Source organism: Trichoderma harzianum (genome assembly GCF_003025095.1).
Source record: "Trichoderma harzianum CBS 226.95 unplaced genomic scaffold M431scaffold_5, whole genome shotgun sequence".
Taxonomy (NCBI): Eukaryota; Fungi; Ascomycota; class Sordariomycetes; order Hypocreales; family Hypocreaceae; genus Trichoderma; species Trichoderma harzianum.
Genome location: NW_020209253.1, coordinates 1 through 17139, shown reverse-complemented (window position 1 = coordinate 17139; position 17139 = coordinate 1). Strand labels below are relative to the sequence as shown.

General features: G+C 28.8%; 3 protein-coding genes and 1 non-coding gene across 4 annotated transcripts; 3 read left to right on the top strand and 1 right to left on the bottom strand.

Moving 5' to 3' along the window:
* Nucleotides 1–280: 280 nt before the first annotated feature.
* On the top strand, nt 281–2234 carry M431DRAFT_506953 (hypothetical protein). The gene is made up of 3 exons (XM_024918896.1): nt 281–827; nt 886–1349; nt 1416–2234. The coding sequence occupies exons 1-3, from the start codon at nt 486–488 to the stop codon at nt 2053–2055; spliced, it is 1446 nt and encodes a 481-aa protein (XP_024774957.1). The 5' UTR covers nt 281–485; the 3' UTR covers nt 2056–2234.
* Nucleotides 2235–2249: 15 nt separating this feature from the next.
* Nucleotides 2250–4331, bottom strand: M431DRAFT_4308 (hypothetical protein; the record flags this gene model as incomplete). The annotated part of the gene is made up of 2 exons (XM_024915100.1): nt 2250–4001; nt 4056–4331. The coding sequence occupies 2 exons, from the start codon at nt 4329–4331 to the stop codon at nt 2250–2252; spliced, it is 2028 nt and encodes a 675-aa protein (XP_024774956.1).
* A 332-nt stretch (nt 4332–4663) lies between these two features.
* M431DRAFT_t91 lies at nt 4664–4744 on the top strand. Its single transcript has one exon. It is a non-coding gene; the product is annotated as a tRNA-Arg (tRNA).
* A 1139-nt stretch (nt 4745–5883) lies between these two features.
* Nucleotides 5884–6827, top strand: M431DRAFT_397195 (hypothetical protein). The gene has a single exon (XM_024914844.1). The coding sequence runs from the start codon at nt 6064–6066 to the stop codon at nt 6685–6687; it is 624 nt and encodes a 207-aa protein (XP_024774955.1). The 5' UTR covers nt 5884–6063; the 3' UTR covers nt 6688–6827.
* The last annotated feature ends 10312 nt before the right edge of the window (nt 6828–17139 follow it).

Genomic DNA, 17139 nt, shown 5'->3' with positions numbered 1-17139 from the left:
GTACTTCGAGCCGATAAGTACATGTTCACATCAAAATTCGTGAGATAAATCAATTGCCGGCGTTGAAACCCGTAAAAAATTTATAACATCTAATAGCGTTAGCATAATCTTTGAGTAAACCAAATATTTCCCTGGCATGTATCTCGTGGTAAAGAATTCAAGGTGCTTTCGGTCTCATGAAGATACCCGAGATTGAGCCACCTACCTAAAAGTACCTACCTAAGATCGCAAAAAAGAATGGAGCAATGGAGCTACCGAGGAAGCCTCTTACAGTATTGCGACGTGCTGAATACCACCACAGGTACTGCTAAGGTCGGCCGTAGTGAGGTGAGAGGAGTACATCCTCTCTGGATCACCTACAAGTTGCTTCGCTTGCGCATACGCCATACACTCACTCTTCGATCAACTTTTACCCACTTGCTGTTCTCTCCATGAAATCCTGTTAATATGTAACGGATAAGGACGCAACAACAGCAGGATTTAATATGTCTTTCAATACCGATTCAGATATTCCCTCCAAGTTACCTGAGGCAAAGGCCTCGCCGTCGCCACACAGGTCGCCTTCGAGCTCGAGCACCAGCAAGGCTTCCCATCGACAAAGCTTCACTGAAGGATTCCGCAATCCTCCACCTTCGCCCCGCCATCGACACCCCTCTCTGACCCAAGCTGCAATCCAAGACCTTCTCATTCACCCTCCTTCCACCAACAAACACCAAAACCCCAAGTTTGTCGGGCGGGAATGGAGAGACATCACCATAGGAGAGCTTATTACAGCTGAGGATGTAAACTGGATTGAAATCGGAGGTAGCGTGGAGGAAGCCACATTGGTAAATGCGACCCATTGAATTCGCATGGTTGTTCTGTCCATACTTACGCCATTATCAGATGCTCCTCCAGAGTTCAACCGGCGTTGTTCTCGTCAGAGACGAAGCTTCTGCTACATCGCCAACATTCTGTTTTGATTATAACGATCTGAATGCCTACCTCCTCACCGTTGTGGGTGTTTCTCGGCCTGAGAGCGATCAAGCCACGCTTTTTCATGACATCATGACCAAGGCTCAAGGAGGAGCTCGTATATCACTTCGCGAGATCCAGACCTTGTGTTCAAGAGAAGCCATCGTCAAATTGAACTCAGGTGTGAATCTAGCTCAAGCTATAGAAAAGCTTGGTAGCGGAATACACAGAATCTTGGTTACTGAACAAGCTGGGAATGTTATTGGGATTATAAGCCAACTTCGCATGGTGGAGTTCTTCTGGAACGAAGGGATCAATTTTCCCACCATTGACCGACTTAATCCAGTCACACTACAAGAGTTAGGAATTGGAGTGCGGCCGATAATCTCAGTCCAGTGAGTACACTCAATGCCAATAGTAATGCACTACATACTCAGGAATTCGAACTGACAAGCCCTTAGCGCCGACGCTCCTCTTACTGAAGCTTTATCACTCATGTATGATGAGGGCCTTTCAAGCGTAGCTATTGTAGACAACGGACAAAATGTGGTGGGCAACATCTCAACAAAGGATGTGCGGCATTTGACAAGCTCCTCGAGTGCATATTTGCTTGGTAACTCTTGTATGCACTTCATTTCCATCATTCTAAACGAAAAAGGGGTGGAAAAGGGACAAGATGTCTATCCCGTTTTCTACGTAAACCCTTCCTCAACATTGGCACATACCGTAGCCAAATTGGTGGCAACAAAATCGCATCGGATGTGGATTGTGGATGCAGGACCACAATCGTCACCTATGTCAACGCCTACGACACCAATGACCACATCACAGACTTCTATATCAGCGGGGACAGTTCCAGGACCGATTGCATCTGCTGTGCCTGCAGTCACAGTTCCGGCAGCTTCGATGGCCGGGGCTCTGTTGTCAGGCAAACTAATCGGAGTGGTCTCGCTAACAGATATTCTCAACATATTTGCCAAATCTACAGGATTGCACCCCTCTGAGCCATGGGAACAGAGAGTACGCCGCCGACGCAGCTCGAGCAGCTCCGTACGGCCCAGCGTAGAGTCTTTACGGTCCAGCGTGGAAACAAGGAGGTAACGTATTGTGATATTCGAGTTTAATTCGTGGAAAACTTTTGAGGCTGTTCTTGACACAGGCGTTGCACAAATGTTCATACTCCTTGATAATGCTAAATACGATGTAATTCATGAAGAGTGAAGCATGTACTTTGAGAGTTAATTAATATATTATGGTAGCAAGTATATTGGTTTGAATTCATTATGTGTTCAGATTCAAGAGAGGAGCACGCGGATATCAGCCGATGTCCTTGAGAATCTTAAGTCCCCAAGTGGACTGGATACGTCCTCATCGCCGCTCTGCCTTTCAATAGCCTCTTCCAATCTCTCGAAATCAGTGCAGAATTTTTCAGCTGCCTGTTCTACAATAGCCCGAGCTATTTCTGAATCTTGTAGCCCCTTCAGCCTGTCCATTGCGTCCATCAATGCGGAAGGAAGAAAATCGTCGAGCTCCTGGCTTGCTTGAATAACAGAAGCTTGATCTATCTCAGCAAGTTTACCGTTATCTAAGAAGTTTAGCAGGGTATCCAAACCCGATTTCTGGCGAAAAGTGATATGCTGGTTATCAACCAAGTTCAGGACGTCCCTTGAAATATCTTCTCGAATCTGACTCGCTCGGGAAATTGTACTTTCAAAGCTGTCAAGACAAAGAGCCGCCGCAAGTTTGCAGTTGACAAGGAATATTCCGCCCTCGGGATACGTCATAGGCTTTGCTATCTCCTCGCAGCCAGACATGAATGGATCAAAAGCCTGTGACAATATGCTCTGTGCCTCGCTGCCAGAATCTGCAGACGCAGATAAGGAGGATTCGTAAGTCTGCAGAATGGTACCAAGCTGCTTAAAGGCATCTTGAAGAAATCGTGGTGGTTCTAGGTTCGAAGGGACTTGCTGGAACTCTCCTTGGATGGAGAGAATATTATCTCTGACGAGGGATCGGAACTGTCTCTTGGCTTCTTTCTCAAGACCTCCTGTACAATCTTCTAAGCCCGATCCTGAACCCAGAAGCTTTTCAAAGGTAGCTCTGTAGAAATTGAGAAGCGTAGAGATCTTGTAGGCAGGAATGACATCCTCGTTGGATTGTACTGCCTGCTCGACCCGTTGGCGTAGTATTCGAACAACAGGCGAGAAACTACGATCCATTAGGTGGTTGAGGGCTTCGAGAACTTTGAAATCGGTGCCTTGCGAGGCCTCATCCGAGGGTAGAGTCCAGAGATTTGCATTTAGACTTGTAGTTGACGTTTTGAATACATCATCCTTGTCGACCACAAAAAGAGTCTCAAGCGCTTCTCTCTCGCCCACCGTGGCAGAATGAACCCAAGCAAACATATCGCCGACATAGCGGAGAGGATCATGTGCTGTTAGATCAATAGGCCTAGTAGTTGTATCTTCGGTCCCTTGTGGTGTAATGCCTGTAAGGGCACAGTGAAAAGCTTCTGATAGAAATCGTTCTCTGGATGCTGAAAAAAAGTCCAGACAATTCTGAAACAGAGAAGGCCTTTCTGCAAGGACTCGTAAAGCCTGTCGCATGCAAGGATTCACATTGGGATTTTCTAAATTCAGTGTCCTGAATTCTTGCTGAACCCACTTGTAAAGCTTTTGGAAAGCCATATTTATATGCACAGACGTCCGGTCGATCAATTCTAAGCCGAGAGTTTGGTTTTCAAATCCAAGTAGAATGTCGCAACCAAGAGTAATATTCTTTGCCTTTTGTAGATTGGTGAAAAATGCATTGTCAACTGGTCTGATAGTTGAAGTAAGAGAGTCAATCTCGTCCTCTGTCATAACGAAATAACGTTCAACTGCACTGAGAGTCTCTTGCTTCCTCTCGATTTCCATGCGCTGCTCGAAAAGGGACGACATTCCTTGCAATGCCGGTGCGGTTCGATCATGAGCCAAATCGATTTGGCATTTTATATCCTCGATCCTAGAGTTCAATCTATCCACTACTCCTCGGACGAGTTTCAGTCGCTGCTTGGGTTACTACCACAGTATACTGTTGGGAATGGGTAGGGTCTAACGTACCTCTGCAACAGCGCCCATTTCCTTAACAATTTCGCCATTGCAGCTAATTGCTTCTCCTAGAAGATCCAGACGAAGTAGGCGCCTAGTTTTACCACTGCTTCCCACGAATCGTTGATCGGCTAAGAGAATGGCATCGCGAAAGTCGTTATCAGAATAAGAAGTGGAAAGTACAGATGCAGCCTTTAGGACCATAAGATCAGCTCCTTTCCCACTAGGTGCACTTGAAGAAGTCCACGATAGGCCATGATGAGGATTGGCACTATTCGGTGAAGCCATTGGAGCAGTCGAAGAGCGAGATGCGACTACATAAGGTAATTGGTGTATGAACCGTAGACGGGTAAGTCATACGATTTCATAGTAATTAAAATTATTTAATATTTTTAAATTAAATATAATAAAATGTTTAAATATTACTTATTAAAATATAAAGTAATAATAATTAAATTTTAAAAAGGGTATTATTTATTTAATTTTAAAGAAAGTTCAGTAATTAGGTTGAGAAATTGAACAACTACTTGCTTTAGAAAAGGGCTTGGAGAGCGGTGTATGCTTATAAGTAAACTGAGTCGGCATCCTATCACAACAAGGAGCTAGCAATAGCTCAGCAAGCCCCCCTGGCCTAATGGCTAAGGCGTAAGACTTCTATAGACGGAATCTTAAGACTGCGGGTTCGAGTCCCGCGGGGGGTTTTTTTTGCTTCTCATTTAGCCTAAATAAATCGGAACAAATATTTCTCTTTTTATTCCATCTAGCCAATACAAATAAACAAGTTATTGCGCATTGGTTTTTACTTCATTTATTATTGTCTTTTCTCCAAATTGTTTATATTTTAGGGGAGCAGAGTTACACTTATCCAAGGTCAACCCCGCCTTACCTTAACACAGCCCCTTCCCATGCACCTCCCCGAACTATTATTACACCCAATTGCTAGGGGCTCTAGAGCCTTGTATCTCTACACGAAATACTGCATTAAAGCGTAAGTTGTCACAGAAACAAAAATTCTCCTGTTTAAAGCAAAGCAGGTAGCTGACACCTAATAAGCCACTAGAGCAAATAGCCAGTTAGTTGAGTTTGGATTGAAGGAATTGGGGTTCCTTATCACTATCCTTCTCCGTATTCTCATCAGCGGCTATCATAAGCTCTTGTCATTATATTCAAATTGTATATATTGCAGACTTTTTCTTCTCTTATAAGCTCGTTTTGCCAACTCACCAGATTAGTTCAGGGTGCCTCTCTCCGAAGAAAGATGTTGTATATCGTGTGGCAGGATGGGTGGCACAAAGGCCCATGCAAATAGTGTTTGACATGTGTCTTTTGTAAAGCCCCAGGCCGTCTTGTATCCAAATGCCCAAAGGTCAAGCCTTGCGCCATTTGAGGTCAAAAGAGCCACAAGGTTGAGTATTGTCCCGATCAACGAACTTTACGGCCTCTGTGACGATCCACGATAACGCCTTCCATCAAGGTTGCTTCTGCCAACATTGATATCGTTCCCTGCAACGAGAAATTGCACAATGAAGTTATTTCCCCAAAGCATGATGATGAAAAGTGGCTTACTCTTCCCGAAGAAGTCAGAGTTGTTAGTCTACCCGACCCCCTGATTTTACTGTACCAGATGCTTACTTTAGTTGAAAAGAGCACCACTATTCATGATCCCTTTATATTGTCAGACTTGAAAGCTGTTGGTCTACGCTTGCTCGACGATATTCTAGGTCACCGCCTAATTGGCGCCCAATCTCTCCGTATCTGGCTGCGATAGAAGCTCATGGCGGCGCCAATGCCGTTGTGGACATGCTGTTCGCAACCATTAGGCCGGAAACTATAGAAAATGCAGGGCAAGATTGTTTCTACCGCTGCTCTTACTAGTATCAAGTTAAGACAGAGCAAAGACAGCGATTGGTCCTCGCCGGTTGGTTATGCCAGCTTTGTTACCGACGCTAGGAATTATAAATACGTTTGACTGTATGTTGGGCAGTGTAATGTCCCCAGATGGCGAATATTTTCCCAACATATGCAATTTATCCTCCTGGGAAAACAAGACACCCTCCATTATTTCATCTTGTGGCTGCGAAACGGTCATCGAACGGCCAATTTCATCAAGCTTTCGGAGTCCCCATCCAATCAAATATTTGATGAATGGTATCAAATTCAAAGCAACTTACTCGAGGCCTTGTTCTGCAAGGCTTTTTTACTCACCACGGTGCTATTGAACCAACTATGCCTGGTACTGATGGCACCAACTCGAAGTATCAAATTTAAGTCAAAACCTTATGACTCCTTTGATCCAAGGCAGAATGCTGCCAACCATGTTGAGGCTCAACGTCAACGCATCAACAATAGATTCGCCAGATCCACCAATTCGTCACTGGGCATCCATTCGTCAAACCCAAAAAGAGTCTCAACCGCTTCCTGTTCTTCAACCGTTGCAGTTTCGGATAGATTTTTTTCGACGTCTTCAGCGCGGCGATCTCAGATGACAACATTTACCAGTCCTTCATTAAAGATTTGTTGGAAAGCACTGATTCTAGCTCAAAGAGCGAATCTAGTAACAAGCTTGAGGGTATTGACACTAGCGGTGTACCATTTACGGGCACTCTTTCGGCCAAGATTGGGTTTGACCTGTACTATGAGCTGATCTCACAAGCGTATGCCTCGGAGGTTGGCTCTGCAGAGAATGAAATAGCAAACTCAGACCTGCAATAGTAGCTAGGAGGCCATAGATTTAATACTATAAATACTCTCGTAGGGATATATAATTTTATAAGATTTTCAACTTTCATAAGTTAATTAAAAATATATTATTTTATTAATTTTTAGTAAAAGAATTTTATAATTTTTATTATATATTAAAAAAAGTAAATTTACTTAAGATAATTTTTATATATAATATTTATATTAAGAAAATTATAAATAATTTTATTTATATAAAAAAAATATAAACTTAAAAAATTAATTTTGTAATAATTATTAAACTTTAATACTTTATTATTTAATAAATTTTTATATTTAATTAAGTTTATATATAAAAGTTATATTTATTATTAAAAAAGTTAGCAAAGTTATAATAATTAAATTAAAGGGAAATTATACTTTAGTTTTTAATTTAAAATCTAAAATTAATTTATAACTTAACTTAATTAATTATAATAATAATAATATTACTTTAAATACTTATTTTTAAATAACTTTTTTTAATTCCCTAATATTTTCTTTTATATAAGAAAAACCTCTTAAGTAAAAGAAAAACTTATATATAATACTTCTACTATAAAAATAACTTAAAGTTACTTTAGTTTTATTTTTTAAAAAAAATATATTATTATATAATATTTATTTTCTTTAAACTTTTAAAGTTTTTATATATAAAAATAATAATCCCTTTATTTTTTTATTTTTTTTTATTTTTAATTTAGGTATAAGTAGTAATATAATTATATATAATTTTATATTTTTAAAAAAAAACTTAACTTTAGGCTTTATTATTAATTTACTTTTTTTTAACTTTAGCTTTATTACTTTAATAATAATATTAATTAAGGAAAAAAAAGAAATTTTATAATATATAATAATAAAAAGCTAGAATTAATAAACCTTAGTATTATTAAAGTATAATATAAAAATATTAAATATTATAATTATAAATATATATATATATATAAAGAAATATTACTAAGTCCCTAAGAAAAATAAAAAATTTATATTTATTCTAAAACTTAAGGAAAACTAAGCTATTAATATTATATAACCTTTAAAAAATTATAATATACTATACTTTTTAATATATTATAATAATTAATATTAAATATACTTTAGTAATAAATAAAAATTAAAATAATTTCTAAAAAAACTTAAAAAGTATATACCTATATATACTTTAAATATACTTAAGGAAATTACTTAAAAAAACCTTAGCTATATTAAATAACTTATTCAATAAAACCTTAATAAATAAAAATAAAATAATAAATTTAAAAATAAAAAAAAAGTACATTAAAAAAAAGAATAAACTAAAACTATATATTAATATAATAAAAACCTTCTAAATATAATACCTTTATTATAATATAACCTTTATAAAAAATAATATAAAAAAAATTAAAGGACTTAAAAAATATATATATAATTAATATATATTAGTAAAACCTAAAGGACTCTATTACTTTTATAAAATAACTATAGTAAATTAAAAATAATATAAAGATTAATATAAAATTTAAAATATTATTAAAGAAAATAAATACTATAATAAAATTATATAATAATAAAAACTTAAAAATTATTAAAAACTCCTTAAGTAATAAAGTTAAATTAAATAAATTAACCTTTATATTACTTATAATAAAATATAATTATTAAAAAATAAAATTTAAGTATTTATTAAAATAAATATAAATAAATATTTAATAGCTAAAGTATTAAAATTAGCTTTTTATTATATTAATAATATTTTACTTATAAATTAATATAATAAAGTTAATATTATAAACTATAATTTATTTTTATATAAATAATATATTTTATATAAACTTACTAAATAATATAAAAACTATAATATTTTAAATTATAAATAAAAAGAATTTATGTTTTATAATAAAAATAATTATATAAAATATTATATATAATAAAATATACTTTAATATATTACTTATAATATAATATAATAAAGTTATAACTTTAAAATATATAATATTAAAATAAAAAAAACTAACTAAAATAATATTTAAAAATATTATAAACTTATTAATAAATATATTCCTAAGCTTAAATATACTTAGTATAAATACTATAATATTTAAATTAATAAACTAACTTAAATTACTTTAAACTTAAGTAATATTAAAAATAACCTCGATAATAAAAAGTAAAATAATAAAATCCCTTATAATAACTATAATTATTATAATAGCGTTAATAATATAACTTACTATAACTTAAATATAATTATAAAAAAAATTATAAAAATTCTTAATACTAGGATTTTTAAATAAAAAACCTATTATAGTTTATATAAACTCTAAAGCTATAATAAGTTATATTATACCTTAGTTAATTAACTACCTAAAATTACTTAATTATAAAAAAAAGAAATTATATACTTTTATAAATATTAAAAAATAATCATTTACTTATAATAATAAAATTATTAATTATAAAATTAATTACTTTAAAATTTAATTTAGTAAAATTAAAAATATATTTAAATTTAATATTATAAATATTATAAAATATAATATACTTTTAAAATATAATTAACTTAAGTTATATAACTTTAATATTAATTAAAAAAAAAACTATATAATATAATAACCTTATACCTAATTAATTAATATTTTAGTAAAACTATAATTAAATTAAGAAAATTAATAAAATACTATAATATCTTTAATAATAAAGTTAATAACCCTTATATTATATAAAAAAATATAAAAATATAAAAAAAGAAATTATAAAATAAATATAATTTAAAAAGCTAAAGAAGCTCCTGAAAATAATTAAATATATTAAAAAACTAAAGAAAAAATAACTTAGATTTTTTAACTTAATTATATAAAAGATTAAAGAATTATATTACTAAGATTAAAATATACTAAAATAATTAAAAAATATATTTAAAAACCTTTAGTATATATTAGTTTTTAATAAAAAATTAAATACTAAACTACTAAAATATAGTTAATAAAATTATAAAATTAAATTTATATATAATTAAATCCTAATATTTAATAAAATTTATAACTTAAGTATTACTAAGCTTAAAATACTTAATAAATAAATTAAAAACTAATTAAAGAAGGATTATATTAAACTTTTTAAATCCTTAGTAAGTTATTTAATTATATTTATACTTAAAAAAAATAATAAACTTTAATTTATTATAAACTATTAATAATTAAATATAATAATTAAAAAAAATATTATATTATTACTTTTAATTTTAAAAATTAAAAATTAGTTTATAAAAAGTAAAATCTTTACTTTATTAAACCTTAAAGGAGTATATAATTTTATTTAAATTAAAAAAAGTAATAAATAAAAAACTATTTTTTATATAAAGTATAAATTATATAAATATTAAGTAATATTTTTTAAATTTATTAATACCTTAATATTTTTTTAAAAAAAATAATTAACTATATATTATAAAATTATATAAATTATTTTATTATTATATACCTTAATAATATCCTTATTTATTTAAAAAACTTAAAAAAATATAAAAAACATATTAAAAAATTTTTATAAATACTTTAAAATAATAAACTTTTAGTAAAACCTAAGAAATATAACTTTTATATATAAAAAATTATATTTTTAAAATATATTATTACCTTAGGCAAAATTTAAATAAACTTTAAAAAACTTAAAGTAATTAATAATTAAAAACTATTATAAAATATTAAGTAAATATAAAGCTTTTTAAAACTTATTAATTATTACTAATATTTTATTAAAGACTTTTTAAAAAATTACTATATTATTTATAAACTTAATAAAAAAAATATTAAATTTAAATTAATAGAAAATACTTTAATAACTTTTAAATACTTTAAATAAACTTTTATAAATATATAAATATTTATAATATTTAACCTAAATAAACCTATTATAATTAAAATTAATACCTTAAATTATATAATTAAAGGAGTACTTAGTTAATTAAATAATATAAAAAAAAAACTTAGTGTTACGAACCAATACATTTATAGTTGCAACAATAGGCCTACAGGGTAGGCACCCCGGAACTATAATAGACCAAGGACCTAATCATAGTAAGGCTTACGCTACAACGAGTGAGCTAAAGTAAGCTACTTCCTATCTAGGAAACCAGCTTACTCTAGGACAGGTGAGCTCGAGTAAGCTCTATACTATATATTTATTTTATAACGCTTATTTAAAATAGTTTAAATAACTAGTTGTAAATATAGAATAACGTTTAATTATACCTATAAAGTATTATTTACTAATTATATAAATAAACCCCTTTTATTTTTATTAATTGCTCGCTAATTCAGCCTGGCCTATCCGCTAATATAAACCTAGTATAAGGTTTATCCCTTAGGAATTCCTCTTATACTAATACTATAGGAGCTTAGCTTATTATACGTTTACAACTCTTATTTAAAGGTTACCTTAGACTACAGGTAATATTATTATAAGGATACTAAATAGTTGAATTCTACGTACTAGACGTTAGAATAGATTAAGAAAGTATTACCCTAAGTTATAAAAACAGCGATATAAAACTTAAAGAAGTACCCGAAGTTAAAATAGCTGGCGAAGATCCTTAACCTTAACTATAACTTACTTAGGAGTAATAGTAAGCTAAGATCCTGGCTCTTAAAGAAGAAATTATTAAACTTAAGGCTAAGAAGAAGGAAAAAAAGAAAATCCTTTAACCTAAATATCCTAATCCTTATAATAAAGAACCTAAGAATATAGAAAAGTATTTTATTAAATTTAATATTTACTTTAGATACTTTTTAAATACCTTAGAAGATAATAAAAATAAAATAATTTTTATAATTACCTGCCTTACTAAAGTAGCTAAAGAATAATTGCAACCTATTATATAAGACTTTAAGAAAAATATATTAAGTAAGTGGAAGACTTAAACCTAAGAAGTCTTTATATTTTACTAATACTTCTATAATTAACTTAAGAAATTATTTAAAACCTTAAATAAGGAATAGGAAGTAGAATAGGAACTCTGATTTATTAAATAGAAAGGATAATGCTTTAAGTATATAACTATGTTTATATAACTCCTTACTAAGGTTAATTAAACTAAAAATAGTAAGAAGGAAGCGTATTATATAAGCTTTAAACCCTTGGTTAAGGATAAGTTATATAAAGTTAATAAGAAGACAGTAAGCTTTATTAACTATACTTAAATAGTAACTGGTATTAATAATTGCCTTTAGGAAAAGGAGTAAGAAAAAAAAGAGGAAAAATATAAGAATTTTTAATAACTTAAATAAAATTCTTAATAATATACTAACTAAGGAAGGAAGCGTAATATAGCTTTATATAATAATAGAAAACCAGGACCTATAGACCTAGATATTATTAATACCTGTAAGTTTATAGGTAAATATAACTACTGTAGTAAAATAGGCTATAAAGAAAAGGACTACTAGAAGAAGTATAAGAAACCTAATAATTCTAAGAAGTTTAATAATAATAAGAAGGTTAATAAGGTCTAAGTTAACACTATTAAAACAGTACCCTATAACCTGCTTAGTTAAACTAGGTATTATAATAAGTAATACCTTATATATAAAGAAGGAAAAGAAATGTTAAACTAGTACCCTGAAGTACTTAAGAAGAAGTAGCTAAAATATATTATAGTTAATACTATAATATTTAAAGAAGTTAATTAATAAGTAATTAACTAGGCTATTGATAATATACCTGTGGCTATTACTACCCTAGGAAACGTTAATATAACTTAGGATAAATATAAGGAAGTATAAAACGAAGCCCTTAATGTTTTACCTATAGAAGAAGAAAGGGAATAAGTAAACGCTTTTATCCGCAAATAGAGGGAAGAACCTAGATAAGAGATAGGTTATACTAACCTTAATATTGCAGAACTATATAAAAACTGTAGATTATAAGAACCCTAGGGACTAAATTACCCCTGCGGATGGGAACCCTTTAACTACGGTTTAGAAGGAACTTAAAAATAAAACCTAAGTAAATTCCAATAGATACTTAAATAATATAGAATTACCTAGTAATAAACGTTAAGTAATAACGGGTTAGCGGAGCGCGTTAGCGCAGATCCTTACTACTTTATTATAACTAAAGATTAGTTCCTTAAATAGGAAGAAATGCAGCTTATATATAATACTCTATTTACGAAAGACTGTAGGTATTTAATAATAAAATAATACTATAAAATACTTTGTAAAGAACACTGGGAATAAAAGATTTACGATTAGCACCTCTGGATCTAATACAGAAACCTATATAATAAAATTTATATAAAAATTAATCTAGATTAGTGCCTTAACTAAAGATGTAGATAATACCTTGACTATAAGGTTGAAGAATAGTATATATAAAGGGAAGCCTGTCCTAAAATTAACTTACTATAATATAAGGATAAATATTATAGAAAGTATTATAGAGAAAAAGAAAAATATATCTGACTTTAATACTGGTTATACTGTAACGGATTTAACTTTGAGATTTATAATAAGGGTGATGCTTATAAAAAGGATATTAAACGCTTTTATAAATACTATATTAACGAGATTGATATTAATAAATATTAATAGTACTAAAAACTCCGGTAGTAATAGGTATAATAATAGATAATTAAAGACCTTAATATTATTACTAAAAATAATTATAATTTTAATTAGAAAAAGGATATATAAATTAATATAGTTAAAATAACTAGAATAAAGAAACTTAGAATTAATGTATAATTTAATAATAGTACTATTACTGTATATATTAACAGCGGAGTAGATTGTAATTTAATTTTGCTATAACTAATTAAGGAACTACGAATCCCTATTTAATAAAAGGAACGAGTGCTATAAATTATAAGCGTTATAGGAGTAGAAATAAAAGAAGGATTTATTAAATATAAAACTAATTATCTCCCTGTAATTATTAATAGGAATACCTATAATATTTAATTTAGTATTTTAAATATACTAAAAGATAATATTCTTTTAGGCTATCCCTGGTTACTTAATAATAACCTTATTATCTAATAGAAGATTAAGAAGGTTTATTAGGATATTAAGGATATACTTAAATATTAACTATACTAAAGAGAATAAAAGGGTAAAGCTACGCTGCCGGAAGAACTAGAATCCTTTGCGTTAACTATAAAGAAAACGAAAATAGTTAGGTTTAAAGAAAATAAATTACTAGTACTACTATAATATAATAAATAATATAAGAAAGCAGAATATATTTATATTAATAGAATTATAATATAATTTTAAGATAAGCTAGTAATACTTAATAATATACTAAGTAAAGTATAAGAAAAAGAGGAATTAAGAGAACTTAATAATACTTTTGCTAAAATACCTTACTAGTATAGGAAGTTTTGAAAACTATATAAGGTAATATTAAATACTGGGTTACTACTATACTTATAGTAGGACTACTATATTAAGTTAGTAAATAAAAAATAACCTAAAACCTATAAAATTTACAACCTTAATAAAAAAGAGCTTAAGACTTTAAGGGAATAGTTAAATAAGTAATTAAAAAAAGAATATATTTAAGTTTTTAATTTATTAATAGGATACCCTATAATATTTATACTAAAGAAAAATAAGAAGTTGTAACTAGTTATTAATTACCAATAACTTAATAAAATTATAATTAAGGATTAAATACTATTACTACTAATTTTTAAAATTAAAAATAGGTTAGTAACTGTAAAATAATTTATGGCTTTTAACCTAAAAGGAGCTTATAACTTTATCTAAATTAAGGAAGGAAATAAATAGAAAACGGTATTTAAAATATACTATAGACTATTTAAATATTTAGTTATACCCTTTAGACTTACTAATACACTAGCTACATTCTAAAGAATAATTAACAAAGTCCTTAAGGAATATATTAATAGGTTTATTATTATCTACTTTAACAATATACTAATTTACTTTAATACCTTAGAAAAGTATAAATAACATATACATTAAGTTTTAGAAACTTTATAAGTAGTAAACTTACTAGTAGAATTAAAGAAATATTAGTTTTATATTTAGAAAGTTAACTTTCTAAAATATATTATCTTACTAGGATAAATTAAAATAGACCTTACTAAGATAGTAGTTATTAAGGAATAGAAGGTCCCTGAAACTGTAAAAAAAGTATAAAGCTTCTTTAGTCTAGTGAATTACTACTGAAGGTTTATTAGGAATTATAGTAAGATTGTAATACTACTTATAGATCTTACTAAGAAGGATCTTAATAACAAAGTTAAGAAAAACTGACCTATTAGATATATAAGGAAGGCCCTTAAAGCTTTTAAAGCCCTTAAAGAAGCTATTACTAGTGTACTAGTACTATGGATATATAACCTAAAGAGGCTAGTTATTATTAAAACAGACGCCTTAAACTATGTAATTGGAGGAGTTCTTAGCTAATAAGATAATAAAGGAATATTATATTTAGTAGCCTTCTTCTTTAAGAAACTCTACGGCCCTAAACTATAATATTTTATATATAACTAAAAACTTATAGCTATTTTTAAAGTATTTAAAAAATAAAAATTATACCTATTAGGTAATAAGCATAAGATTACTATGTATTTTAATTATAAGAATTTTATAAGTCTTACTATAAAAGAAATAAATATCTTTATACGGTAAAAAAAGTACCTTAGGCTTATAGCTAAGTATAACTTTAAAATTATACTTTATAAAGGATTAGAAAATAGTTAAGCAGATGTTTTTAACCGTAGAGAAAACTACTTTAAACTAATGCTGAAACTTACTTTGCTAATATTTTAAAAAACAGCAGAAGGGTATTATAAATTAATAGCTATTAATACCCTTTTTATAATTAAAGATGGAAACCCTATCCTTAATAAAATTAAGGATAAAGTTAGTAATTAAACACTAGACTAATTCCCTAAAGATATAACCCTTATAGAAGGAATTTTATATTAGAATGATAAAATCTAGGTACTAGGATTACTGTAGAAAGAAGTAATAAAGATAGTTTATAAATATCTGCTATATAGACATAAGGGGGTTACTAAGATATTATAATAAGTATAATAGTACTATACTTTTATAAGTATAAAAAAAATTATTAAAGAAATCGTTTAATTATATATTTTATATATAAAAACGAAGTCTAGTTAATAAAAACCTTATAGTAAACTATAACTATTACTAGTACTGGAGTACCCTTAGAGCTTTATTTTATTTAATTATATTATTAAGCTACTACTATTAAAGGAGCCTATAATAAATATAGTATATAATAGTATTTTTATTATTATTAATAAATTAATAAAATAAAGAATCTTTATCTTATATAAGGAAGGTAGTATAGTAGAAGAATTAGGCTATATAATATAAAAGTATATAGCCTTAAAATATAGATTACCTATGGAAATTATTTCTAATAGAGGATTAACGTTTATGTTTAAATACTAGTAAAGTACTATAGTAAGAATAGGAATAAACTATAAGGCTAGTATCGTTTACTACCTATAAACGGATGGATAAATAGAATACGTTAATTAGATTGTTAAAGTATACTTATGAAGTTACATTAACTTTAATTAAAATAACTAGGTTAAGTATTTACCTAACGTAGAATTCTTCTATAATAATTTAGTTTCGGAATTAATAAAACTCTTACTATTTTACGTTAATAAGGGATACTACCTGTAAGCGTATTAAATACTATAAGAAGGAAAAGATATATAGAAAGCTATACTTAAGGTAGACGAGCTTAAAGAACTACACTAAGAACTATATACGTAACTTAAACTTATATAAGAATATATAAGGAAGTATATAGATAAAAAAAGGCTTAGAGGACTAACCTTTTAGGAGGGAGATATAGTTTACCTACTTTAATATACTTAAGGAGAAAAATAAGCTAATATTAAAATAAACAGGCTAAGTGATAAGCTAGATTATAAGAAAGTTAGGCTTTATAAGATTTTAAAGAAAATCGGCGAAGTTAACTATAAACTAGACCTCCTAGAGTAATTAAGTAAACGAGGAAAACCAGTATACCCGATTTTTTATATTTTACTATTAGAAAAGGTATTAATAGATAAAGATACAGGAGAACTTATTAAGGATAAAATTATTATTAAAGGTAAAGAACTTAAATATAAGGTTAATAAAATAATATTACTAAAAATAAATAAAGTAACTGGTAAACTTTAATACCTAGTAAAATAAAAAGGATATAATAAAAATACAGATAGCTAGGAACTGGAAAGTAATTTTAAATACACTAGTACTACCTTAAAAACCTTCTAAAATAAACTCCATAAATAACTATAAGTATAATAAAAATAAATACAGAAAGAACTAGAATACCTTATAAAACCTAGGAAGATAATAAAGGAGCACCC

Excerpts from the sequence above, each read along its gene's own strand:
- M431DRAFT_506953 (XM_024918896.1), top strand. The coding sequence starts at position 486 with ATGTCTTTCAATACCGATTCAGATATTCCCTCCAAGTTACCTGAGGCA. Across the intron at positions 828-885 it reads GCGTGGAGGAAGCCACATTG|ATGCTCCTCCAGAGTTCAAC; the intron begins GTAAATGCGACC and ends CGCCATTATCAG. Across the intron at positions 1,350-1,415 it reads CGGCCGATAATCTCAGTCCA|CGCCGACGCTCCTCTTACTG; the intron begins GTGAGTACACTC and ends ACAAGCCCTTAG.
- M431DRAFT_397195 (XM_024914844.1), top strand. The coding sequence starts at position 6,064 with ATGCAATTTATCCTCCTGGGAAAACAAGACACCCTCCATTATTTCATC.